General features: G+C 42.1%; 1 protein-coding gene across 7 annotated transcripts in view; it reads right to left on the bottom strand.

Moving 5' to 3' along the window:
* Positions 1–17942: 17942 nt before the first annotated feature.
* ripor2 (RHO family interacting cell polarization regulator 2) overlaps positions 17943–27038 on the bottom strand; it is a 202239-nt gene continuing 193143 nt past the window's right edge. For all 7 annotated transcript variants that reach the window (XM_059653418.1, XM_059653415.1, XM_059653421.1 and 4 more), the window contains 3 exons: positions 24476–24559; positions 23420–23510; positions 17943–19097 (listed from right to left, as the gene is read on the bottom strand). In XM_059653418.1, coding sequence (XP_059509401.1) covers positions 18997–19097; positions 23420–23510; positions 24476–24559 — 276 coding nt within the window. In that variant the 3' untranslated portion in view covers positions 17943–18996. The remainder of the gene's footprint in view (positions 19098–23419; positions 23511–24475; positions 24560–27038) is intronic.

Below are 27038 nucleotides of genomic sequence, written 5' to 3'. Positions count from 1 at the left end.
TGGAATATCAATGTTCCTTTTCCTTTTTGATCCAGTATCTCCAGCAGCCACTTCCAGCATTGAGGTGGTGGGGAAGAGGCTGACATAACTTGCCAAAAGCCATCTTTCTCATCACACTGACACCTAAGTCAGAGAATGTTGCTACACATAATGTGGAGTAGGTGACTAAATACAGGAACTGCAGAAATTTTCACCTTTCTATACCTCAGTGAGGCACCTCATCAAAACAATCCTGCTGAAAAAAATGTCTTTCAAGATAATGGTGGGGTGAGAGTACTGAGCCCAGAACTCATCCACTCCTGTCAGATTTCTTTCTCATTTTTTTTCTTCTTCTTCTATTTTCGTTGTTTTCTTTTCTTTTAAGCCTGGAGAGTGGAGGGTAAAGGAGGTGGCCTCTAGCAGCAATGCCAGGATGATCTGGATACAGCTCCACGCTAGCCCAGGGTGCCTCCAGCTCAGACTCTCAGGCTAGGCCGAGGATCCAGGTCTGCAGCTAGGCCTGGTTGCCTGAGGGAGGGGAAAGGTAGTCTCGGCTTGGCATAGTAGTCTCTGGTGTGGTGGTCTTGTCCTGGGGTGGAAGTCTGTGAAGTTCTTTGACGTCAAGATATTCCAGTGCCCCAGCAGGTGGTCTCTACTAGGAGTGGCAGTCTTGGGCTTGGCATGGCAGTCTTCTTCAGTGGGCGCCCAGTATTCCAATGGCCCAATTTTACGCTATCATCCCAGCTGCATCTTCAGGGCATTTCATTGTTCCTCAATCAGCTTTCCCTGAGCCCAGAAGCTGTTAACTGAACTGTGATGAACTTTGTCTTAATTTAACTTTTTTTTTATTGTTATGTATGACTTCAGTAAATGATATAGGCACAGTGGTGAGGTGACTTCTAAAACTTTTCACTGTATTTTTCATGTAAAAGTGCACATAACAATAAATTTCTACTTTATTTTAAAACATCACATGCTAGAATTGATGTGTGTGGAGGCGGGGGGGTGGTTAGTTTGAATGTGATTAACCAGGAATGCAATAAGCCTGAGGCATGTTGCTGACAAAGAGGAGAAGCACAAACTTTTGACGCAGTGTGGCCAGCATAAACACCTCTCATCAGTGGGGAGGCCGTCCAGCTACCAGACTGCCAAAGGATAAGAATCCTTGAAGAAACATTATGATCAATTCATCAACTGCCAACGAACATCCAGGGCAGTACCAGGATTGGACGTCAATGTCCCATCTAAATCTATGGAGAACTTTGGAGCAAATCTGTTGGAGAAGGTGAAATAGAATGGTTCACAGGCACTGAAAGACTGTATGGACACAACAACAAGGCTGGATTCTGACTGGCCACAAAGCTGGGTGGGGTGGAGGGGGTGTGTGGTGGTTAGGAGGATGCAGACCCAGTTTAGCAATTCTGTGGTGGCAAATCACTCTTGCATTTAATTATTGTAATATTAACAATTGCCCATTTGTTCCTAGTTAGTATTCACGACTGATTTAAAGTGCTCAACTAAATGAGCTGCTTCAGACCTCTAACCAATGTCCAATCTGGTGGGTCATACATCCTTGCTGGTGCAGTTTTCTTTCCACAGTAGGGCAGCATCAAGATTGAGAGCCAGTTACTGCTCTTCCTCAGTCTTCATAACATCTAGGGCAGGTAGTTAGCACTGGCAGACCATGTGAGATGTTCTTCCAATGTCAACATGATGTTAAAAAGTCAGAAGTGTCAGTGTCTCAAAATAAACAGGCACAGACTCAATTGGCTGATGGCCTTTTTCTGTGTTGTGACCATCCTTTGACTCTATTTGCTGTGAGGGCAGGAAAGGTCAGGGAATACAGTGAGGATTGAGATACTCCTGCTCAGCTTAAAGTGGGCAATTTTGAACATACTTCCAACAGTCTGTTTGGGTGCAAGTTCCTACTGAAGTCGCATATTCAATATTGTCTGAAACCAAGATGAAACATTTACTCCAGAACTTGAGCAAGGAGTGCACAGTTCAACTGTACATTGCAGCCGCAAGTTTGTGCAGTGCACTTGCTGCCACATTTACAATTCTTATGCTACTTGATCCCACAAGGTGGCAGCCTGTACACATGATGATTGGCTTTTAGTTCTCAAGTACACAGTAGAAGTTTGAACATAAATAGATAAAGAAAGTAGATTTAGATAGACAATTATTTTATTGTAATATCATATTGTAACTCTAAATATCAAGTTCCAGTTGTTCATCGGCAAATCACTGATAAATTATAGGCTTGGAGGGGAGCTTGCATTTAGTGGTGTTCCCATGTGACTGCTGCCATTGTCCTTCCAGATGGAAGTCGTCAAGGTTTGGAAGGTGCTGTCTAAGGACCTTTGGCAAATCCCTGCAGTACATCTAATAGACAGCACGTACTGCTGTTACTGAGTGTCGGTGGCGGAGGGAGAGGATGCTTGTGGATGTAGTGCTGCTTTGTCCTGAATGGTCTCAATCTTCTTGAGTGTTATTGGAACTGCTCTCATCCAGGCAAGTGGGGAGTATTCCATAACACTCCTCACTTGTAGATAGTGGACAGGCTTTGGGGAGATAGGAGGTGAGTTACTCACTGCAGAATTCCTAGCCTCTGACCTGCTTTTATGGGTACTGTGTCTTTATGGTGAATCCAGTTGTGCCATTGATCAATGGAAACCCCAAAGATGTTAGAAGTGGGGGATTCAGTGATGGTAACATTGGAGTTGTCATTGCCTGGCATTAGGCTGGCACAAACGTCAGTCCAAGTTGGTCACTATTTGGGTGACTGGGGGTCAGCGGCCAGTGGTGTGCCACGAGGATCAGTGCTGGGGCCCTTATTGTTTGCTAATAACATAAATGATATGCTAATAACATAAATGATATGGATGAAAATGTGGGGGAAATGTTAAACAAATGATAGATGACACCAAGATTGGTAGAGTGCTTAATAGTACAGAAGATGGTTGTAGCTGAAAGGAAGATATGGATGGACTGGTTGGATGGGCACACCAGTGGCAGATATTATTTAACCCTGATAAGTGAAACACACTTTGGAAGAAACAAGATGAGGGGGTATTACTTAATGAATGGCAGGACACTGTAGCTTAGAGGAACAGAGGAATCTTGGGGTAATTATTCACAAATCCCTGAAGTCAGCAGAGCACATGAATAGGATGATTAAGAAGGTATATGGGATACTTGCTTTCATCTGTTGTGCCATAGACTACAACAGCAAGGAGGTAACGTCTGAGTTGTATAACATGTTAGTCAGGCCACAGCTCCCGTCCCCTCACTACAGGAAGGCTGTGATAGCACAAGAATACAGAGAATGTGATACAGAGAAGATTCAACAGGATATTGCCTGGGATGGAGATATTGTCCTATAAGGAAGAACTAGACAGGCTTGGATTGGTTTCTTTTAGAGCAGAGAAAACGGAGGGGGGAGCATGATTGAGGAGTATAAGATTATGAGGGGTATGGACAGGATGAACTGAGAGTAGCTGCTCCACTTTTTGGGGGGTCAGTCACAAAGGACATGGTGTTAGAGTAATGGGCAGGAGATTCAGAGGGGATTTGGGGGGAAGAAAAAAGCTTTTTCACTCAGCGGACGGTGGAAATCAGGAATGCACTGCCTTGGAAGGTAGTGGAGGTTGGAAACATTACAACCTTTTAAAAAGTATTTGGATTAGCCCTTCAAATATTATAACATTCAAGGATATGAGACAAATGCAGGAAATTGGGATTAGCACTTTCAGTGGGAGTTATGTCGGTATAGACTTAATGGGCCAAAGGGCCTTTTCTATGAAGTCGCAAGTTGCATTCCTACGACACAAATGCTAGTCAAATGCACCATTGCTGTAGTCAGGAACATGTAATATATAGAATTAGACAAATTGCATGCAAAATGTGAAATAATATGCATGTTATTTTTGGATGCCAAAATACAGGAAGAAACTCTCCTGGTTATGTATTGGAGTGACAAACCAGTGATACTGAGGTCAAATTTTCAGGGGTTTGGGACCTTATCATGATAGCAGCCACGGTCTCCACCATGGTGCTGCCAAGCTCTAATTGTCCTGCAGCTCTTGACAGCCTTAACCACTGCAGTCCACGTACTGAGGAAGAGTCACCAGACCCGAAATGTGAACTCTGACTTTTTCTTCACAGGTACTGCTAGACTTGCTGAGCTTTTCCAGCAACTTCTGTTTTATATGCTGTTGGGTAGACCCACAATGACCTTAGGGAGGGAATTCCAGGATTTTGACCCAGTAACAGTGAAGGAATGGTGATATATTTCCAAGTCAGGATAGTCAGTGGTTTGGAGAGGAACTTGCAGATGGTGGTGTTTCTATGTGCATGCTGCCATTGTCCTTCTAGATGGTAGTTGTCCTGAGTTTGGAAGGTGCCGTCTGAGAAGCCCAAGTAAATATCAGCAATGCATCTTGTAGATGGAACAAACTACTATTCCTGAGCATCAGTGTTGGAGGAATTCAGTGCCTGTGGATGTAGTAGCAATCAAATGGACTGCTGTGCCCTGCTTGGTTTCTAGCTTCTTGAGTGTTGTTGAGCTGCAGTCATCCAGCAAGTGAGGACTATTCCATTAATTTCCTGACTTATTCTTTTTGGACAGGTTTTTGGGAGTCAGGAGGTGAGTTATTTCTGCAGGATTCCTAGCCTCTGAGCTGCTGTGTCACCACGGTATTCATATGGTAAACCTTGCTCTGTTTCTGGATAATGGTAACCCCAGGATGTTTTTTAGCAAAGGATTGTGCAATGGTAATGGCATTGAATGACACAGGGTAATGGTTAAATGTTCTCTTGTTGGATATGTACATTGAGTGGTACTTCGGCGGCACGAATCTTACTTGCCATACTTCAAACCAAGTCTAGACTCTGTCCAGATGTTGCTGCATTTGGACACAGACTGCTTTAGTATCTGAGGAGTCCTGAATGGTACCGAACATTGTGCAGCCATTAGTGAGCATTTTCATTTCTGACCTTATGATGGACGGAAGGTCATTGCCGAAGCAGCTAAAGCCAGTTGTCCCAAGTGCTAATTCAAGTAGAATGCCTTGATAACCAATCTGCTGTCCGATGAGTTTGTAAGAGCAAACGTGAGAAGATGTGTTTGTAGGAGCAAAAAGACAGAGATCAGCAGCAAGGGCAGGAGGAGTCTCTTTCAGATAGCTCTCCTGTCCCCAGAGCTGGGTCCCTGGGACAGGTTTTTGTTTTTGAAAAAGGACTCTGTTATATCATTCCATTGACCCCAGGTCAATGTACCTTTAAGAGTTCATATGGTGGATGTCATGACATGAGAGGTTCCACTATAAAGGCACCTACCTCATCTTCAGCAGCAACAGTACTAATAGCGGTAGTCTGCTTGCAGCTACAGTGGCTTCATATGCCCTCCCAACTACACAGCCACAGACCCTATTCACCCCCTGAACCATGACCCAACACTTTTCTGGGACCCAAAAGCTTCTTCCTCACCCCCACTAGACCCAATCTGATCAGCATCCCCACCTTCTATTCTGGATGTAACTAAACACTCACTCCACCCCTGCACACCTCCTTCACCACAACACCATTTCAAACCAACTTGCTCCCACACTGGACCCAAACAATGTCCTCCACACATCCCAGATGTGCCCTGACCTGTCCTATTTCTCCCACCAGTTTACCATATACACTGTATCATGTGCCTTGCCACTCTGCACCTTGGCACCTAGTTCTTTTTGGCATTCTACCCCCCTGTCACCCTACCCCCGACTCAGCTGGCACCTTTTCCTGGCACACCATGTCCTCCCCAACTGGTATCACCCAAGCCCTGAGCAGAATCTCCTCTCAAATGCTGGGTTCACTTCTTCCGTAAAAGGATTGCCAATCCTTGGAAAATCCAGCCCTTTATCATTCTGTATGTAATCAATAAACACAAGACCCAGGCAATGTGTAAGTCTCAGGTCTTATAGTGGTGCTATTTGATAGTGTTGTTAATAACCTTCAGGACACATCAATAACACCATCTTCCTGATATGTGATACAAGGGCTAATGTTTAGGGAACATTCAGACCCATCATCTGACAGCGGTGTTTGGTGTTGCTTGAAAAGTACAAGGGACAATCTCTAAAAGAAAAATACTTAACTGGAGGGGTGGCATTTTGTTGGGGTGATGTAGCTCAGTTAAATTGGAATCAACAATTAGGAGGCAAAACTGTAACAAAACACAGTGGAGGGATATTCCTATCAGGATGAGAGATAGAGATACAAAGGCCAAGGCTCCCAGGATAAAAGAAAAAAGAGAGCACAAGATGAAACTGAAAGAGTGTATGCACAGGATGTCAAAATGATAACATTAGTGTCAACCAGACTGAATATTGGAAGGTCAGGAGGAAGGGAATGAGGGGTGAAGAGATTGGCAGCTAACAAAAAGGAATCCATAACTCTAAATGCATAGAGATCATAAAAAGATGGTTAGTGTAAGGGTAAGAGTTGCTTAGGGACTACAAGGAACAATCTGTGCCTGACGATAGAGGGCACGGCTGAGGTACCAAAGAATGACTATGCATTTGTCTTTAATGGGGAAGAAGGTGCTGTTATGTCATAAGAATAAAGGATGCAGTTGAGCTACTGAATATGCTAAAAACTATTAGATGAGACACTGCATGAAATGGCTGTCCTTAAAGCTGATTATTCACCAGGATGAGTGAAATGCATTCAGAACTGCTGAGGGAAGAGAATTACCATCTTCCAGTCTTCCACAGGAGTGGCACCAGAAGAATAGTTGATTTCAGATGTCATGACCTCATTCAAAAAACAGTGTAAGTATAATCAATAATTAAGCAATCATCAGCCAAACAGTTCAACTTCACAGCTAAGAAAGCTTTTAGAAATAATAATTGAGGACAACATTCAACAAGTGTAGATTAATCAAGATAAATCTACATAGATTAGGCAAAGGCAAATTACATGAATCCGTTTTTTAACAATATGTGACAGACAGCATTAATGAGGATAATACAGTGGATGCAGTGCATTTGAAATGCAAAAGAAGTTCGATAAAGTGCCTCGTAATAGATTTGCGTGTCGATTGAAACCCATGAAACAAAAAGCGATAGTGCTAATAAGGATATTAAGTTGGCTGAGTGACAGAAAACAGAGACAGTAATGAATACAGTGTAGTGCTAGAGAAGCACAGCAGACCAGGCAGCATCAGAGGAGTGGAAAACTTGGAAATATATTTTGGGTCAGGACCCTTCTCCAGAAATGGGGAGGGGTAGGGAGCTCAGAAATAGAGACGAGGGGTGGGGAGTGGGAAGGTGGGTGAGGTGATGATGGATGAGTGCAGGGAGTGGTGGAGATTGGTCAGTCTTAAAAACCAGTTTTAAAATCTCCCCACCCCTGGCTTCAGATCCAACTCTCCCTCTCCTTCCTGCCTCCTTGACCTGACACAACCTGTCCATCTTCTCTCCCACCTATCCACTCCTCCCATCCCACTGACCAAGCCCTATACTCCCTGCCAGCACTCACCTATCACCATCCCATGTACCTTCCCCAGCCACACCCATCCTGTCTCTATTTATTTCTGAGCTCTCTTTCCCCCCCCCCAATTTCTGAAGAAGGGTCCCGACCCAAAACGTCAACTTTCCTGCTCTTCTGATGCTGCCTGGCCTGCTGTGCTTCTCCAGTACCACAATGTGTTATCTCTGACTCCAGCATCTGCAGTTCTTATGATCTATGATAGTAGTGAATAGTTGTTTTTGATCTGGAGGATGGTATTTGGTAGTATACCCCAGGGCATCAAGATCTTCCCTGGAAGTTGAAGGACATGGCTCCAAAATTCACAAAAGGAGCTGTGCATGTGTAGAAAGTGACTGCTGCAAATGGATAACCAGATCAACATGGAGTCTGTGTTAGTTTGGGAAGATTGAGAAAGAGTCACCCTGGTTGTGAATGGTTAATTCAACAAGGGATTTAACCCTGGAGCTTTCGATAGCTGAATTTACTGAGTCCACAGGAAAGTTGTAAAATCTAGCTAATTCTTAATTAGACTGTTTTGTATACTTCAATTGATCAATGTGTATTTCTTTAGACGTGGTTACTTTATAAAAACAAAACTCTGAAACATTGGGCAGAACCTTTAGGCCTGCATGGACCTTTTAGGACCACAGCTGGGGAACTTCTTTGTGCAGGAAGCAAAACATTCAGTTTTGTGACAGCCGGTCAAAGTTTAGCTATTTTGTTCTCAGAAGCTTTCAGATGGATCGGCTTTACATTCAGAAATTTATTAGCATTCTATGAATACTCATTAACACCCTATCCCACTGGGTGGTCTAATGCTATTATTGCTAGACTATTGATCCAACAATCCCTGCTAATGTTCTGGGGTACCTGATGTTCAAATCCTGTCATGACAGATAGTGGAATTTGAATGCAGCCACGAAACAAAAATCTGGAATTAAGAGTCTAACGGTGACCTCAAAGCCATTGTTCATCGTTGGGGAAAAACCCATCTGGCTCACTAGCATCTGTTGGGAAACTGACCTACATACGGCTCCAGACCCACTGCATTGTGTTTGACTCCTAATTTGGGTAATTAGGAATGGACACTAAATGTTGGCCTAGCCAGTGACACCCAAATTTGATTAATAAATATTAGTTTTAAAAACTACATTCATGGGTGCAATTTTCTTAGCCAAAGACAGAAAGAAAGAACTTATGATTACAAACCCTAATCCTGGCCTCAGCATGGACTCAATTCCTGGCACTCCCAGCCTCAAGGCAAAGCCTAGTGTGATTTGGGTTGGAAGGACAGTTATTCTACATTTTTATTTCTCTATTTTTGTAACCTATTTCTGGACTTTTTGTTTCCTTACATTTTACTAATACTTTTCCCTAATAAATTATGCTTAAGAATCTGTACCTAGGTACCTTGGTACCTAATTTGGAGCCATAAGTAGCAACTTGCAAACTTTTTGTTTCCCGCACGTGACTACACGCAACAATAAAGTTAATTCTAATTCTAATACTATGTGTAGGCATGTGCCATGCTCCCCTGAGTACAAACTTCTTCAGTTACTTGACTTTTTAATGTTCAAGGTTTTTTTTGTGCACGCCATGTTGTCAAATAGAGACTCCAAGGGGTGCAGGTGCATTGTTCCTTGAAACTGGCAGCATAGGTAGATAGGGTGATGAAGGCATTTGGCACACTTGCCTTCATCAGTCAGAAAAATGAGTACAGAAGTTGGGACATTATGTTACTGCTGTACAAGGCATCCATATTTGGGAAGCTGTGTACAATTCTGGTTATTCTTTTATAGGAAGAATGTTATTAAACTGAGAAGGGCGTGAAAAGAACTTACAAGGATATTACCAAGACTGGAAAGTTTGAGTTATACAGAGAGGCTGAATAGGTTGGGACTTTTATTCCCTGCAGCATAGAAGGCTGAGGGATGATCTGATAGAGGTTTATTAAATCATGAGGGGCCTAGATAAGGAGAAGGACTTTCCCCCAAGGGTAATGGAATCCAAATCTAGAAGGCATAGGTTTAAGATGAGGAGCAACTTTTCCACTCAGTGGGTGCGTATATGGAACAAGCTGAGAGAGAAAGTGGTAGAGCTGGGTACAATGACTACATTTAAAAGACATTTGGACAACTACATGGATAGGAATGGTTTAGAGGGATACAGGACTAGGACCGTATAGGAAACCTGGTCAGCATGGATGATCTAGGCTGAGGGGCCTACTTCCATGATGTATGACTGTGACTGTAAATGCTTACAATGTTTGGGATGAAATTCCTCGGTGTCAATCCGCTTCTGAGAAATTTCACATGTAGGTTGGCTTTTTATTGTTTAATGCTTTCATCATGAGGGATTAATTCTGTGCCTCCTCAAGACTGCCAGACACACTGGCTGATGCCAGCAAGGCTGAACAAGGTTAGAGGTGGGCAGAAGGGGAGGTGGTGGCTGAACTCTAAAGAGGGCTCAGATCAAAAGGCCATCTTTTGTGATTGTATTGTGTTCTATGTAAGCCTTTGCGAAAATTGATCAGATGTAATAATCCCCTAAATGTGATAAAAGGTCAGTGACCTGATGGTGTGTGAGTTGCTGAGTGTTGTAGCTCCTTTAAGTGCAAACCCAGGCAGATACGTGAGAGGCAGCACAAGTTTGGTACCAGTACTGCTACATTGCTAGCTGCAGTGAAGTGACAGACATTCATTGCCCCTAAGGTAACTGATGGAGATCCTTGTCATCCAACCTTCTGTGTGACAGTCCTTTGCAGTGGTGACTTTACAATGTTAACTCACACCCATAGAAATATGAAACATTATGTAAAAAGTGGTACATAACCTTCTGCAGCACAGCAGATCATTCACCCTCTTGGAGCTCTCAAGTCAAGTTCTCTTGAGCTACATACGGATTCTGACCTCTGCAGCCACCTTTTGTCAAGGTTGCCTTTATTAGTCTAGTTGCCAGCCATTGCAAACAGAACTTCCCTTCTGCACAACACATTGGTTCAGTGCTTTGCACTGCTGCCTCCCAGAGCCTGGGTTTGATTCCACCCTTGGACAGCTTTCTGTGTTGAGTTTGCATGTCCTTCCCATGTGTTGCATGTGTTTCCTCCAGGTACTCCAGTTTCCTCAAACAGTCAAAAGATGTGCAGTTTAGGCAGATTGGCCATGGGAAGTGCAGGGTTACAGGAAAGGAGTAGGAGGGCATGAGTCTGGGTGGGATGCTGTTTGGATGGGTCAGTACAGACTCAATGGGCCGAATAATTCCACACTGGGAGGGATTTTATGATTCTCTCCTGGATTCTCTACGGGTTGCATCTGAACTGGAAGGGGACCAATGTCCTGGGTGGAAGGTTTGCTCGAGTAGTTCGAGAGGGTTTAAACTAGTATGGCAGGGGGGTGGGAACCTGAGCTGTATACCAGAGGTGAGCGTTGATGCAGGTGAGGCAGTAGCAAGAGGTAGACCAGCTAGTGGGAAGGATTTTCCTGGGAAGGAACCAAGGGATCGGTTAAAGTGTGTTTGCTTTAATGCAAGGAGTATCAGGAATAAAAGTGATGAACTTAGAGCATGGATCAGTACCTGGTGCTATGATGTTGTGGCCATAACAGAGACATGGGTTTCTCATGGGCAGGAATGGTTGCTGGATGTTCCAGGGTTTAGAACATTTAAAAAGAATAGGGAGGGGGGAAAAAGAGGAGGGGGTGTAGCACTACTAATCAGAGAGGGTATCACAGCTACAGAAGCTTCCTTTGTCGAGGAAGATCTGCCTACTGAGTCAGTATGGGTGGAAATTAGGAACAGCAAGGGAGTAGTCACCTCGTTAGGGGTTTACTACAGGCCCCCCAATAGCAGCAGGGAGATTGAAGAAAGCATAGGTCGACAGATTTTGGAAAAGTGTGCACGCAGTAGGGTTGTTGTAATGGGTGACTTTAACTTTCCTAATATTGATTGGAACCTCCTTCGAGCAGAAGATTTGAATGGAGCTGTTTTTGTAAGGTGTGTTCAGGAGGGTTTCCTAACGCAGTACGTTGACAGGCCGACGAGGGGAGAGGCCATTCTAGACTTGGTGCTCGGAAACGAGCCAGGGCAGGTATCAGATCTTGTGGTGGGAGAGCACTTTGGTGATAGTGACCATAACTGCCTCACATTCTACATAGCTATGGAGAAGGAGAGGATTAGGCAGAATTGGAGGATATTTAATTGGGGAAGAGGAAACTATGATGCGATTAGACATGAGTTAGGAAGCATGGACTGGGAGCAGTTGTTCCATGGTAAGGGAACTATCGACATGTGGAGACGGTTTAAGGAACAGTTGTTGGGAGTGATGAGTAAATATGCCCCCCTGAGACAGGCAAGAAGGGGTAAGATTAGGGAACCTTGGATGACGAGAGCGGTGGAGCTTCTAGTGAAAAGGAAGAAGGTAGCTTACATAAGGTGGAGGAAGCTAGGGTCAAGTTCAGCTAGAGAGGATTACATGCAGGCAAGGAAGGAGCTCAAAAATGGTCTGAGGAGAGCCAGGAGGGGGCACGAGAACGGCTTGGCAGAAGGAATCCGGGAAAACACAAAGGCATTTTACACTTACGTGAGGAATAAGAGAATGGTCAAAGAAAGAGTAGGGCCGATCAGGGATAGCATAGGGAACTTGTGTGTGGAGTCTGAGGAGGTAGGGGAAGCCCTAAATGAGTTTTTTGCTTCTGTCTTTACGAAAGAAACCAACTTTGTAGTGAATGAAACCTTTGAAGAGCAGGTGTGCATGCTGGAATGGATAGAGATAGACGAAGCTGATGTGCTGAAAATTTTGTCAAACATTAAGATTGACAAGTCGCCAGACCCGGATCAGATTTGTCCTCGGCTGCTTTGGGAAGCGAGAAATGCAATTGCTTCGCCACTTGCGAAGATCTTTGCATCCTCGCTCTCCACTGGAGTCGTACCTGAGGACTGGAGAGAGGCAAATGTAATTCCTCTCTTCAAGAAAGGAAATAGGGAAATCCCCGGCAATTATAGACCGGTAAGTCTCACGTCTGTCGTCTGCAAGGTGTTAGAAAGGATTCTGAGGGATAAGATTTATGACCATCTGGAAGAGCATGGCTTGATCAAATACAGTCAACACGGCTTTGTGAGGGGTAGGTCATGCCTTACAAACCTTATCGAGTTTTTTGAGGATGTGACTAGAAAAGTTGATGAGGGTCAAGCTGTGGATGTGGTGTATATGGACTTCAGTAAGGCATTTGATAAGGTTCCCCATGGTAGGCTCATTCAGAAGGTCAGGAGGAATGGGATACAGGGGAACTTAGCTGCTTGGATACAGAATTGGCTGGCCAACAGAAGGCAGCGAGTGGTTGTAGAAGGAAAATATTCTGCCTGGAAGTCAGTGGTGAGTGGAGTTCCACAGGGCTCTGTCCTTGGGCCTCTACTGTTTGTAATTTTTATTAATGACTTGGACGAGGGGATTGAAGGATGGGTCAGCAAGTTTGCAGACGACACAAAGGTCGGAGGTGTTGTTGACAGTGTAGAGGGCTGTTGTAGGCTGCAACGGGACATTGACAGGATGCAGAGATGGGCTGAGAGGTGGCAGATGGAGTTCAACCTGGATAAATGCGAGGTGATGCATTTTGGAAGGTCGAATTTGAAAGCTGAGTACAGGATTAAGGATAGGATTCTTGGCAGCGTGGAGGAACAGAGGGATCTTGGTGTGCAGATACATAGATCCCTTAAAATGGCCACCCAAGTGGACAGGGTTGTTAAGAAAGCATATGGTGTTTTGGCTTTCATTAACAGGGGGATTGAGTTTAAGAGTCGTGAGATCTTGTTGCAGCTCTATAAAACTTTGGTTAGACCGCACTTGGAATACTGCGTCCAGTTCTGGGCGCCCTATTATAGGAAAGATGTGGATGCTTTGGAGAGGGTTCAGAGGAGGTTTACCAGGATGCTGCCTGGACTGGAGGGCTTATCTTATGAAGAGAGGTTGACTGAGCTCGGTCTCTTTTCATTGGAGAAAAGGAGGAGGAGAGGGGACCTAATTGAGGTATACAAGATAATGAGAGGCATAGATAGAGTTGATAGCCAGAGACTATTTCCCAGGGCAGAAATGGCTAGCACGAGGGGTCATAGTTTTAAGCTGGTTGGTGGAAAGTATAGAGGGGATGTCAGAGGCAGGTTCTTTACGCAGAGAGTTGTGAGAGCATGGAATGCGTTGCCAGCAGCAGTTGTGGAAGCAAGGTCATTGGGGTCATTTAAGAGACTGCTGGACATGTATATGGTCACAGAAATTTGAGGGTGCATACATGAGGATCAGTGGTCGGCACAACATTGTGGGCTGAAGGGCCTGTTCTGTGCTGTACTGTTCTATGTTCTATGTTCTATGTTCTATGTTCTATGTAACCTTGATGAAAATCTCTGTGGAAGTGCCATTAAGGTGTGGTATCACGTTTTGTCTGCTTACAGACATTTCAAGAGGGTGGAGCACATGAATAGTTTTTTTTTGCCTCTTCTTTGAACCAGCGTTGATTCCCCCAGCTTATTTCAAACTGTATAAAATATAAGAATAGTGGTATGCTGGAACTACATAAGACAGTAGTACCATAGCTGGAGTACAGTGAACAGTTTTGAGCTCCTTATTTAAGGAAAGATAATACTGACATTGGAAACAGTAGACTGATACCAGGTATGGGGATGACTGTCTTAGGACAGGTTGAGTAGGTTGGACCTATAGTCATTAGAGTCTGGAAAGCAATAGTCAATCTTGTTGAAACATCTAAGATTCTTAGGGCATCTACACAGCAGATGCAGAAAAGTTGCTTTCCTTCATGGGAGAGTCTAGGACCAGAGGACATAATTTCAGAATAAAGAATCACCTATTTTAGATAGAGTTGAGAAGGAATTTGTTCCCACAGAAGGTAATGAATCTATGGAATTCTTTACCACAAAGGGCTATCAAGACTGGACTGTTAAGTATATTCAAATCTGAGATAAACAAATTCTAATCTATAAAGGTTATGTGGGAAAAGCAGTGCTGGCTAGTTAAAGATTACTAGGTCAGCCATGATCTCATTGACCAGAGGAGCAGACTTGATGGCCTACTTCTGTTTTTACCTGTTATGGTCTTCTAGTGAAGCAGATGACTTTTTACAAAAATTAACTATGGTAAATTCAGATTTTTTAAATTGAAATTCCACTATCTGCCATGTTCAGATTCAAATCTGGGTCTCAAGAGTATTAATTGGATGTGTGGATTACTAGTCCAGTGACAATACCGCAATGTCATCACATCTCCTTATGTCTAATGGAAACTGGGTGCTATATATGAGGCTACTGAGTGGGTATACGAGACATAAGAGGGCAATGGAGAGGTATGGAAGACATTACTGGTCATGGAAGTAGGATGATATGAGAGCTAGGGGACTTAATGGCAGTGAATTAAACTGGGTTGATGACCTAGTAAATGGAAGCAGACCTTTTCACTCCTGGCCTTGCCATTCCCCAAATCTCCATGCTGCCTCATACCTGCCACGTGAGGCAACAGCCTCAATTTCAATCAACATTCATATCCAAGACACCAAAATATCAGGTGAACAGGCTGATGTTTTGAAGTTGAAACCTGAATGTTGGGAAATAGTCATGGGTCCCAGCATGAACATGAACATCCAGCGCTGTGTCTCAGGAAAATATTGGATTGTTGCCAACTTTGATCCAGTTCCTACTCTCACTGGATACTCCCATCTCCAGAAACACGGGTCTGAGTTTAAAAACAAGGAGTCACCCATTCAAGACGGATGAGGAAACATTTTTCTTCTCTCAGAGGGTTGTGAGTCTTTGGAATTCCATGCCTCAAAAGGGACTGAATGCAGAATCGTTAAATATTTTTAAGGCAGATGTAAAGAGATTCTTGATTACTGAGGGAATGAAAGATAATCACAGCTATGCAGCAGTGTAGACTTGATGTAAAGATGAGATTGGCCTTGATTTTATCGAAAGATAGAGCAGATTTGAAGGACCAAGTGACCTGCCCTCCTTCATTGTCAATATGTTTGGATCAAAGCCGTCCCTGAACAAGAGTAGTGAGTAACTCAGTTGTACCTCACACCACAACCTGATTGGGATAGCTAGACTCAACAGAGATCAAGATTTCAACTGTGTAGGATAAAAAATTAAAAGCTGAACAAATGCGCAGAATACTGAAGCGGCAATGAGCATCCTGATGTTGAAGGCCCCATTTCATACATATCAGGTCACTAGGATGAGGGGTAATTGAGAGACACTTTTTTGAAATTACATCCCAATGAACAAGATTCTTTAGTGCATTATGGCAACAAACTGATATAGATTGAAACAAGTTTTAAAAAGAAGCTCTTTCTAACAAGCTTGATGTGCTATGCTGATTTAAAGATTACTTCCCACAATAAATTATTAATAAATCTAAGTTCATTTGTTTAAATTATCACTTTTACCTCAGGTCAGCAGCACACATGAATAACTGTTTCATTTTCATTTTGATGTGAATGATAGAATTTTACAGTACAGATGGAGGCCATTCAACCCATTATTTCTGTACCTGATGCCAAAAGATCCACCCTGCGAGTCCAATTCTCCAGCCCTATCTCTTTAGCCCTGTAAATTAATCAGTTTCAAATACACATACAGCTCTCTTTAGAAACCCCGTATGGAATCTGCCTTAACCACTCTCAGTGCAGTCCAAATTCTAACAACTCTGTCAATAAGAAGGTCTCAGGCTAACAATCTTGAAATAGTGACTCCAAGTTACTGACATACCAATGGGTGAATAGAGAATATCTTTCTTTATCCTGTCAAAGTTGTCCATAATTCGAAACACTTCAATAAGGTCATCTCTTAATTTTCTCTGCTCCAAGGAGAATAAACCCAATTTCTCTCATCTTTAATTGTATCCAAAATCCTTCATTACTAGTATCATTTTAGTAAATCTTCTTTGAACTCTCCCCAGGGCTTTAACCTCTTTCCTTAAATAAAGTGGCTGGAACTGAATACAATATTCTAAACGTGGTCTGACCAAAGATTGTAGACGTGTAGTATCACTTCTTTGCTTTCATAATCGATGTCTCTATTTAGAAAACCGAGGATCCTAGAAGCCTTCTTAACAACTGTTTCAATGTGCCTGGCCGCCTTCAGAGAATAATGCAGATTAACTCCAAGATCCCTCTTCTCCTGTACTCCCCTCAAAGTTGTACCATTGAGCCTTTTTGTATCCCCATATTTATTCTACCAAAATGCATTACCTCCCATTACTCTGCATTGAAATTCATTTGTCAGGCATCTGCCCATTTGGCCAGCTTGTCATTGTCCCTCTGAAGTAATTCAGAATCCTCACAATTCACTACTCACCCAAGCTTAACATCATCTGCAAATTTTGTGATTTTGCCCTCAACACCCATCTCCAAATCATTTAATTAAATAAGGACAAGCAAGGGACCCAACACCAATCCCTGCGGAACACCATTTTCTCAACTCATCACCAATCTGAGAAAAGTCCATCTATACCTACCCTCTCTTTCTTATCCTTTAGCCAACTTCTAATCCATGCTGTTAAGGACCCATTAATCCCAAACATTTTTAATTTTGCTAACCAACATGCCCTTGACACAGCCATGTTGACTGTCTAGTATTACTTTTCCTCGAAGTGTATATTCATCTGAACCTATATTTTGGCCTCCATGAGTTTTCATAGAAACATAAAAGGTAGGAACAGGAAGAGGCCATTTAGCCCTTTGAGTCTGCTGCACCATTCATCATGATCATGGCTGATTGTCCGACTCAATAGCCTAATCCTGCTTTCTCCCCATAACCTTTGATCACATTTGCCCCAAGTGCTATATCTAGCCGCCTCTTGAATACATTCAGTATTTTAGCATCAATACTGCCTGTGATGATGAATTCCACAGGCTCACCACTCTTTGGGTGAAGAAATATCTCATCTCCATTCTAAATGGTCAACCCCGAATCCTCATACTGTGAACCCCGATTCTGGACATACCCGCCATCAGGAACATCTCCCTGCATCCACCCTGTCTGGTCCTGTTAGAATTTTATAAGTCTCTATGAGATCCCACTACATTCCTCTGAATTCCAGCAAAAACGATCCTAACCTAGTCAATCTCACCTCAAACGTCAGTCCCGCCATCCCCGGAATTAGCCTGGTAAACCTTTGCTGCACTCCCTTGATAACAAGAGCATCCTTTCTCAGACAAGGAGACCAAAAGTGCACACAATATTCTCCCACTCTTGATGTCAAGCTGACTGGTTTGTAGTTTCCTGGGTTATCATTTATCCCTTTCTTAAACTATAGTGTTATAGTTGCAATCGTCCAGTTCATCGGGATAAATCCTGTGTTTATAGGCCTTGAAAATTTCTGTGAATGGCTCTGTGATTTTCTTTCTTCCCTCTTTCAGCAACGAAGATGTTGTAATAAGAACAAAATGCATACTTGAAATTTTATTTTAAAAATGCCATTTAGATAAACAAAGAACTTGATCCTTTTTCCTCCAAAAGACAAGGCAAAGAAATTGAAATTTCAAACAGACTAATTAATTATACAATACAGTATCTGAGCCAGAGATATGGCTCTTTAATATTCATTTGTGGGTGACGTAATTCTCAGTCTTTGTTCATTCTGACATTCTGCAGGTAAACCCTGCATCTGAACATTTTATAAATTAGTACCGCTGTCTCACACTCTTAAACCTGCCATCTCTGGCATATATTGAGACCAAACTTTCAGCTTCATGTACAACATATTTGGAGGAGAGATCGTGCTTTGTAGGAAGGGAATTTTAAGCATGTAACACATAAAAGATCTATAGGTACTGCATTATTCAGGTGGTGATTGTCATCTTCTGTGGATTTATTTTTGCTTTTGAATCCTAGTGGCTGAAACATTGCATCTGACATGGATGCAAACTTTTAAAGGGCCACTCCCAATTGCACTGCACTGACCTCATACAAACCCCATGTCATTTTGGCTTTTGTTTTGTCCATATGGCCAAATTATGGCCATGGGACAGCAGAAAGCTAAAAGAAAGTAAGAATATATTAACCAGAGCTGCAATATATACATGGTGTGCCCTGATAACTCCAGTCAAAAATGTGCAAATTAAAAAAAAGTAATGCCAGTGTGATCTCAAAAAATTGATAAGAAATGAGAAATTCAGTAGTTAAAACATTTCACTTAATTCTAAATAAATTAACACAAAATAAAGTGATTTCTATGGAGTTTCAACAACTTTGGTAAATATTTAAAAGAAATGACTCATTGATTCATTCATTTCCTCTTTGGATGGTGTCATGTGTATTGTAGTTCAATTATTGTTGGGGAAGGCAGTTTTTGCCAAGTGAAAGGTGTTTGATTCAGAGTGAGCAGTTCTGTTTCTCCTTGACATGGCTCTAGGCAACATCTTTCACCCTCAATGCCAAATTTGTGCAACTTCCATCCACCTGGGCGGGTTGTAATACTGAAATGTGGTGCAGCGTCCCCTTTTAGAAGGCAGTGCTGACTGCATTTCCTCGTCTTCCGGCAAGTTGCACCATATCCTGAGGGACCTTGTCCAGCTGCTCGTAAGCTAAGCAGCCTTCTTCTCCTGGGAAAGTAAGAATTGTGGCATATGAGAATGATGAGATTGCAATTAGGTTGTGACAGTTTTGTACACATTTTTAATATATTGGACATTACAATTAATGAAGTTTGCATGATGGGGCTTAATTTCGTTAAATTTGCACTTTATGACAAATGTTAGGAACTGTACAACAAAAGCCTACTGCCTTCTCTGTATTAAGTGGAATTTCACTTTTCAGCAATATCCATTTCTCTTTATTCCAGATTTTGATTCCTTTGCTGTTTCTGGTACAGAATATTTCAATATTCTGGCAACACAATGCATAAAAGAACACTTCCTAACCACTCCCCTCTGTCTTCTAGTGGTTTTTTAAAATTTATGCCCTTAGACATGGAAATTGATTTTTCTGGACTCACCTAAACGAAACCCTCTTCTCGTAACCTTTCCAACCCAAACTGCTGAAAAGAGCTCTACTTTCTTGGGTCTTTTCTCAATACTAAAGCCTTCCATTGCTCACATCATTGACATTGTTCCGAAAGAAGGAAACTAAACTACAACTTAACATAATAGTGCGAACATTTCTTTCAGTATATTTTTAATGAATGCTGTTTATTGGATCAACTAAGAGGCTTGAAACTGGTCAAAAATGGGCCTTATATCACAATAATATTATCTGGGGCAATTCATGTTGTTCATTGCACCTTCACAGACAGTTTACCCAATTTATGATGAATATTGACAATTTCTCAAAAGTCAGACCCAGAGAGAAGTAGGAAGCTGGTTACAAATACCACAGTCTTGGGAATGGAAAGGAGCAATTTTGCTGCACCGGGAGCTATAGAAACATAGTTTTTTAAATACGTAGCATTTAGTGGTGATCATTTCTTATGCTGCAGAGACTGCTGAGGAGTCTTGAGCCAAAGCAGGCTAAGATCTTGTTCAGTTCATCCTTATTTCATTTCCTAAAGGGGGCCTAAAGTAGGCAATAGGCTCCTTATTTACATTTGTAAGTGTCTAAGATCAGTTCCAGATGTTCACCATGGATTGTTGAAGTATGGCATGTACAAAATCAAGTTGGACTCATGTTTCAGGGTATGCCACAGGGTTATGGTCTCTGAAATTGACCCTAGTTTTGCCATTTTATATCCATCAATCAGGCTAAACAAGATTTAAATTCTATTCCAAAACTCTCAACTCCACTTAGCAATAATTTGTATATTTTCAGCATTATCATTCTGATTTTTTGCTTTGATCTTATTTACAAACACATAATCCCCTGGGTTTTGTAATCTTGTCTATTTACTTTTAAAAATTTGGCATATGCATGATTAACCCTCTCATCTCTTTTAGTACTAAGGAGGCAATATCCTAGTAGAATTATCGCTGGGCAGTTAGTCCAGAGACCCAAGTAATGCTCTGAAACTCACTACACCAGATGGTTGAATTTGAATTCAATAAATATCTGGAATTAAGAGTTTAATGATGACCATAAGTCCATTGCTGATTGTTGGGAAAAATCTACCTCGTTCGCTTTAGGGAAGGAAACTGCCATCTTTGCTTGTTCCGGCCTACATGTAACTCCAGACCTACAGTTATGTCATTGACTCTTAACAATTAGGGATAGGCAATAAATGCTGGCCGAGCCAGAAATGCCCTCATCCCTCAAATGAATTTTAAAATAAACTACAGTAATAATTGGGGATAAAACAGTGTGGAGCTGGAGAATGTACAAGCAAGGTTTAGCCATTCTACTCAAATTCTAAATTTGGCCCACAGGCCATGATGTCAATTTAGAAACAGTTAAATATGTAAATACCAGTCAAATGTCAGCCTTTTGTTCCAAGCTGATAAACAGATAAAAATTACATTAGTTCTGCTGAAATGCTTAATCCAACAATTTTTAAGAAATGACATTGAAACAGAAATAAAACATCTTCCAACAGAAGACAGTGTTGATATGTGATAACTGTCCCGAGCCAATAAACAATGCGGTGCAGCCAGAAATGCACATTGTGAAATTTGATCTCACAACAACATTGCTCCAGTAATCCTCCACTAAACAGGGAACGCTTAAACTGGGACGTGAGTCAGCAGACCCCACCCACTGTCAATCAATTCACTTAAAGAAGCATCCTGATGGTGCCCAAGTGATATTGCCTGGACAAGCAAGTGAGAAAACTTGCGATGAGTAACGATTGGAGGGCAACTGGTGGGAAATACAGCAGCCATACCAGCAGCAGTGCTGCTTTCTATTACTACAGATGGAAAGATAGCATCTACAATCTCCCAGAGTAGTCTGACTTGATATTTAACCCTGTTCAAAGAAAATTACCCTTATGTAGTGCACACAGGCCACCTTCCAAATAAAGAGATCTGTCTGTATGGTGCACCCCAAGCCTGTTAGTTCCTGTGTATCAGTTATGAGCAATTCCATCCTCTTATTTAACAGCTGTTTCCCATCCGCAACAAGAATTGTCCCACTGGCAATTTCCCCAATGGGGATGATGGGGAGTGATGTGCACTCACAATGTGAAACCAGCTTCTTAGAATGATACCGCAACTCCCAGTCAGAATGGAAATTATTGGGTAATACTCAAACCAATCACCCCTGGAGACCAGAGATAGTAGGAACTGCAGATGCTGGAGAATCTGAGGTAACAATGTGTAGAGCTGGATGAAGACAGCAGGCCGAGCAGCATCAGAGGAGCAGGAAGGCTGAAAATTTTCTGAAGAAGGGTCTAGGCCTGAAACGTCAGCTTTCCTGCTTCACTGATGCTGTTCGGCCTGCCGAGTTCATCCAGCTCTATACCTTGTTATCTCATCCCTGGAGACAATACTGGAGTGTGAATGGAATCAATATTATGCATAATTTGCATCACGTGACAACCTTCCACTGCTACATTTTATTGGCAAAATAGTTTTAAAATTCTCAGGGGCACTTAATTTGCTATATTTTTGGATATGAGTTTGGAGGCTAAATTTATCATTTCAAGTCCCAGCTCTGCTCCTCACACATTGGCTCATATGATAGTGTCAATATCCTTAAAATAAAGACTGCAGAAGACTCCATCACTGATGCACCGTGTCAGCAATTTCTACCATCTACAGAATTGACCGTTGCTAATCATCAGAGTACCTTTACCAGTACCTTGCAAATCTATAACCTCTGCCACCTAAAAGGGCACACATGGGCGTACCATCACCAGCAAATTCCCATCTAAGCTACACATTAACTAATCACCATCCCTCAGTGTTGTTGTGTCACAATCCTGGAACTCCTTCCCCATCAGCGGTGTGGATGAATCTACAGCAAATGGATCACAGTGGTTCAAGATGGCAGCTCACCAAAATCATCTCGAGGGCAATTAAGGAAACACAATAACTGCTGACCTAGCTAGTGAAGCCCTCATCACCTGAATGAACTTAAAAAACAGGAGGCAAGTGGCTGGATGCAGAAATGTTTAAATATCACCTTAATTTAATACAGCTCATCGCAACTTATCTTCAGTGATTTCGATATACCAGGCTCAAGAATTTACTTTTTGTGTCTGGGACACAGGACAGTGAAGGAAAAGTGTAAACAAAGAAGTGTCATTGCTGGCGACCATGATGCAAGAAGACACTTTGGAGACATGTTTCTGCTTTAAACATAATTTTGCATTTACACCTATTAGCAAAAGAAAAATGTTCAAATGTACATTCTGTGGCAGAATAGTATCAATTCCAAAATGCTGAAACAATTCTACATTCCCCTAGGTACAATCTTAATTTAGCTTTAATTTCATTAAGTGAAGAAAAAAAATTAAAAAGGTGGGAAAGAGGTCTAGGTCACTTGAGTATTAATAATTCACTATGTTTCACCTCTCTGTCTTATGAAAAAAGGAACATTTTGAAGCACTAATCATATACCTCAGTCAAATGTGATTTTTATGCTGCTTTGTCTCTGTATAACAAAGGCAATAAAACAGTTGGACATAGTGATCTTTTGCACTAGATTCAAGCAAAAATAAAACCTCAGGCAATTCCTACATAACCTGTCTCTCATTTTGTCAACATGAGAAGATTTGCACTAAAGGCAGTACAGTGTTTGAAGAGAAATGGTTAGGTTTTACAGTTTGATTCTTCTGGTTCTGGTCTTTGGGTGGCAAGAGCAATGTGATGGGTTGCTATATCTGCCTCCCAGCCTGGTCAAGAGAGCTGTCGAACGACTGCGTTCACTGCCTTGGTGTTGCCTCAACACAAGGAATCTGACAGCTGGAGCATTGATTGGACTAGCTGGCCTAAACTGTAACAAAAAATTGAACATCTAGCCATTGTGTGGCTCATCCACATGGAAAAGCACTCACCTAGCGAGAGAAGTGATTCAGCAGCGGCTTGCCGGAGGAGTTCTCTCTCAGATTGGCACAAACTCACCAATATGTCAATGCTTTCACAAGCCTATGGGTGTGGGGGAACAAAAGTTAAAATTGATTAGATCAGTATTTATAATCAACCAGTTCTTTTGGAAGCACCTATTATTCCACATGTAATATCATCATATTCAATTAAAGGGTCATGATCCATTACAGGCTATCCTCTCAGACCTCAACATCACTCATTTTGGGAATCACTCCATCTTCTACTGCTCCCTTGTAACTCTCCGCAAAACTTCAAAAGAAACCACTTTAATGGAACTCATGGTTACCCCATTAATCTCCCTTTCTTGCTACCAGCTTCTTCCTCACACACCAGGGGAGCATGGTTTCTGAATTAATGGTGCTACCTAACTGTGAGTTGTTGTTGTTGGGCATTCAGAGTTGCCAAAAATAGAAACATTAGGTGGGGAATTTTAGAGTCAAGAGCTGGTAGCTTACAGAGAGATGTTGGCATGCACCAGAAACATAAATGTGGTTGAACAGGCATCTGGCATCGATGACATGAGCAGCTGGAGATGACCTTTCCTGCATTAATCTTCACTGTCTGGGTGGATTGAAAACAATCCCTTCAATTTCCTCTGTTTCAACTGCCTATCGAATTATTCCAAATGCCCTTTGCATGAAGATTTCTTTTTAACATCTCTCTTCATGCTCTTGGTAATTATTTTAAATGAATTATCCCTGGTGACAGACTCCCCAAGCATTGGAAATTATCCTTCCCAATTGACACTATCAAAATTCTTTTAAAAATCTCTATTTAAATTTCCTCTTCGTATTTGACTTTGCTGTGGAAATAGCCCCAAAATTCAAAAGGGAGGTGAAAACATATAAGCAAAGCAAGAACTTGAACAGGATGTAGAGGATGGCCAGCAAAGAGAGGCTGAATAACTTCAGCAGAGGATCTGGCACACAAATGATGGTCAAAGTATCCTGTAATTTATATGATTATTATCATGATATTGTGGATTTGATACAAGCGGCACTTACTTTAATGCATTTTAGCGCTGTGCAAGCAGCCCTTTGAATCTTTACATTGGGTTGGGTCAATGCCTTGGTGTAGTAGAACAAAGCCTGTGAAAAAAAGCAGTGCATTCTTTCAAACATAAAGTTTTCATTCTCACAAAGAAGCACAAATGCAAGTTTATGTCACTTCAAGGAAAAATACTGTGCTGGATCGTTGTAAAACTTGGTGATGTCATTTTCTGGGCATTTCATGCAGACTTTTCTCATGCTCTCTTCTTTGCCCACCTCACTAATTGTGTGTATGGGCTCCTTTCTTGTTAAATTGTTCAGTTACAGAGAAAGAAATGTCACCACTGCAAGGACTTTCAGGCCTAATGCCATTCTACACTAGGACATGCTACTGAAAGTCTGATGCTTGACCCTTATTATAGAGGAGGTGGCCAAGGGAGGGAAGTTGACACATCAGTACAAGGATAAGGAGCTGGACATATTGATGGACAGGGTGGTGAAGAGGAGAGCCAACCTCTTTCCTGTTGACAGCCAAAAGAGATAATGGTATAAGCTAGTGCCAACCTCAACTGAGATCAGTGCACTGTCCCCAACAAGGACAAACACCCAGTAATGTAGAATGAAGGTCAATGACCTTCTATGCTCTGCAAGGGTAAGTGCCACCATTTTTCCTCCATTCCTTACACTCTTTCTAACTTTGCCATTGTACATGTCTCCGACCAAGATTCACGGTCTATCACTATTATATGCAGCACCTTCAGTCAATGGCTGTCACTCATCTCATCCTCCGAAATTACTAAACTTGCATGGCCTCCACATTTTCTACTCAGTTAGTCAGCCCACTTGAGTGAAATGAATTATCCCTGGTCACAGATATTGCCTGTTCCTGAAATGCCACTAACAACTGTGCCATCTACTTTCACCTCTCTCAATTGCTGATTTTGCTGTGGTGGCTCGCAAATCTCCTTCCCAAGTCCTCCATGCCATCCCTATGGATCAGGCCTCACCTTGATATTTGGAGTTGCCTGCTTTCCAGCCAGTGTCCCCCATATGTGTTACTGTAATTGCTTCAAATCCCATGCTTGAGTTGGTGACTTACCCCATCACAGCATGGACTGCCCCCAATAACCCCCTTCACATTTATTGCTCAACCCTTCAGTACTGACAGTGGCCAATCCCCCAGATTCTGATCAGACAATGGCCTTTACAGAGTATGGTGGCACTCCCTGATTGATTGTAGATCGCTTCTCTCCAGTAAGGACACCCACCCTTCCCCTCTTCCTGCCACTTAGACTTTCAGACATGTCCATTTGGTTGAAGGGTTTGCAGTAATATTAACATATGAGCTGTTGAAACAGCTGTAACTGTGACATTGGCATAAATTCATACAGCAATGTGGACTCTCCTTGTCCATTCAGTGCTACCAACCGGAATAAGATGCTCGGCTTTGAGTCTGCACTGAAAAACAAAACAGTGATGCTCCTAACGTCCGAGTAAGTACAAAGTGAGTGAATACTAGGAAAGCAAGCTAAGAACGTTGAGATGCATCCTGTCCTAATTTAAGTTCTGTTCCACAGTGATGTTAGCTGGGACACTGCAATGTCAGGCATCAGTGAGTGACAAAGTGCAGTGGTGAAGTGCTGAACTGTCTTCTGAGATCATCCACAATGATGAGATGAGATTGATGCTCTGTCTGGATGAAGGGTGGAGGGTATTCTGTCATGAGTAGGCTCTGAGATATTGTTGAAGGAAGGTAAACAGGAAAGCCTAGAAAGCAACTCGCAAGCTACGTCTGTCAGATAACCACTCAGACTTTCAAGTCTGGAATTGGTGCTGTCTAGTTTCTCACCAGTGCATGGGACAAATGCACTTTGCATGTAAACAAAGTGAGATTTGCTAAAAAATAAGTTGCAAATAGGTGGAAATAAGGTCCTTGCTGCTTACTAGCAAAATTCTCATCCAACCACCAACATTAAGGATCCTATTTCTCATTCTCGCCATTTTCTGGCACAATTTTTGTCATTGCCATGCTAAGTAAGGGTGGGAAATTTACAATCAAAAATAGTGTATGCATATAGGATCCAAAGATAGACAAGTTAAAAGAATCTGAAGTTCAGATTCCTCTCAGTTCCTAATTATTTGTTTAAAATTTTATTACAACCACTGTTTGACAATAAAAGTAGATTAAATTGTAACTTTGAAAAGAAATTTGGATTTGCGTAAACAGAGAAAACATTTACAGGGCTTTAGAGAGACAGCAAAGGGAGTGGGACTGGTTACATGGTTCTCCCAAAGAGCTGATACAGGCATGATGGACTGACTATCTCCTTAAATTCTGTCAGATTTCTTTACTATAATAAGCAAAATAACATGGTCAAGGTTTTTGAGAAGATTTATAGCTCAGGTTGTTGATGCAGTTGTTAACTTGCTCACTGAGCTGGTAAGTTTGTTCAGAAACGTTTCATTACCATGCTAGGTAACATCATCAGTGTGCCTCTAGTGAAGCTTCAGTGTACCGTCCTGCTTCAATTTGTGTGTCTCGGTTTGCTGGAATGGGTGGCATCACTTCCGGATTTGT

The sequence above is a fragment of the Stegostoma tigrinum genome, chromosome 2 (genome assembly GCF_030684315.1).
Source record: "Stegostoma tigrinum isolate sSteTig4 chromosome 2, sSteTig4.hap1, whole genome shotgun sequence".
Lineage (NCBI taxonomy): Eukaryota > Metazoa > Chordata > Chondrichthyes > Orectolobiformes > Stegostomatidae > Stegostoma > Stegostoma tigrinum.
This window is presented reverse-complemented; position numbering and strand designations above follow the sequence as displayed.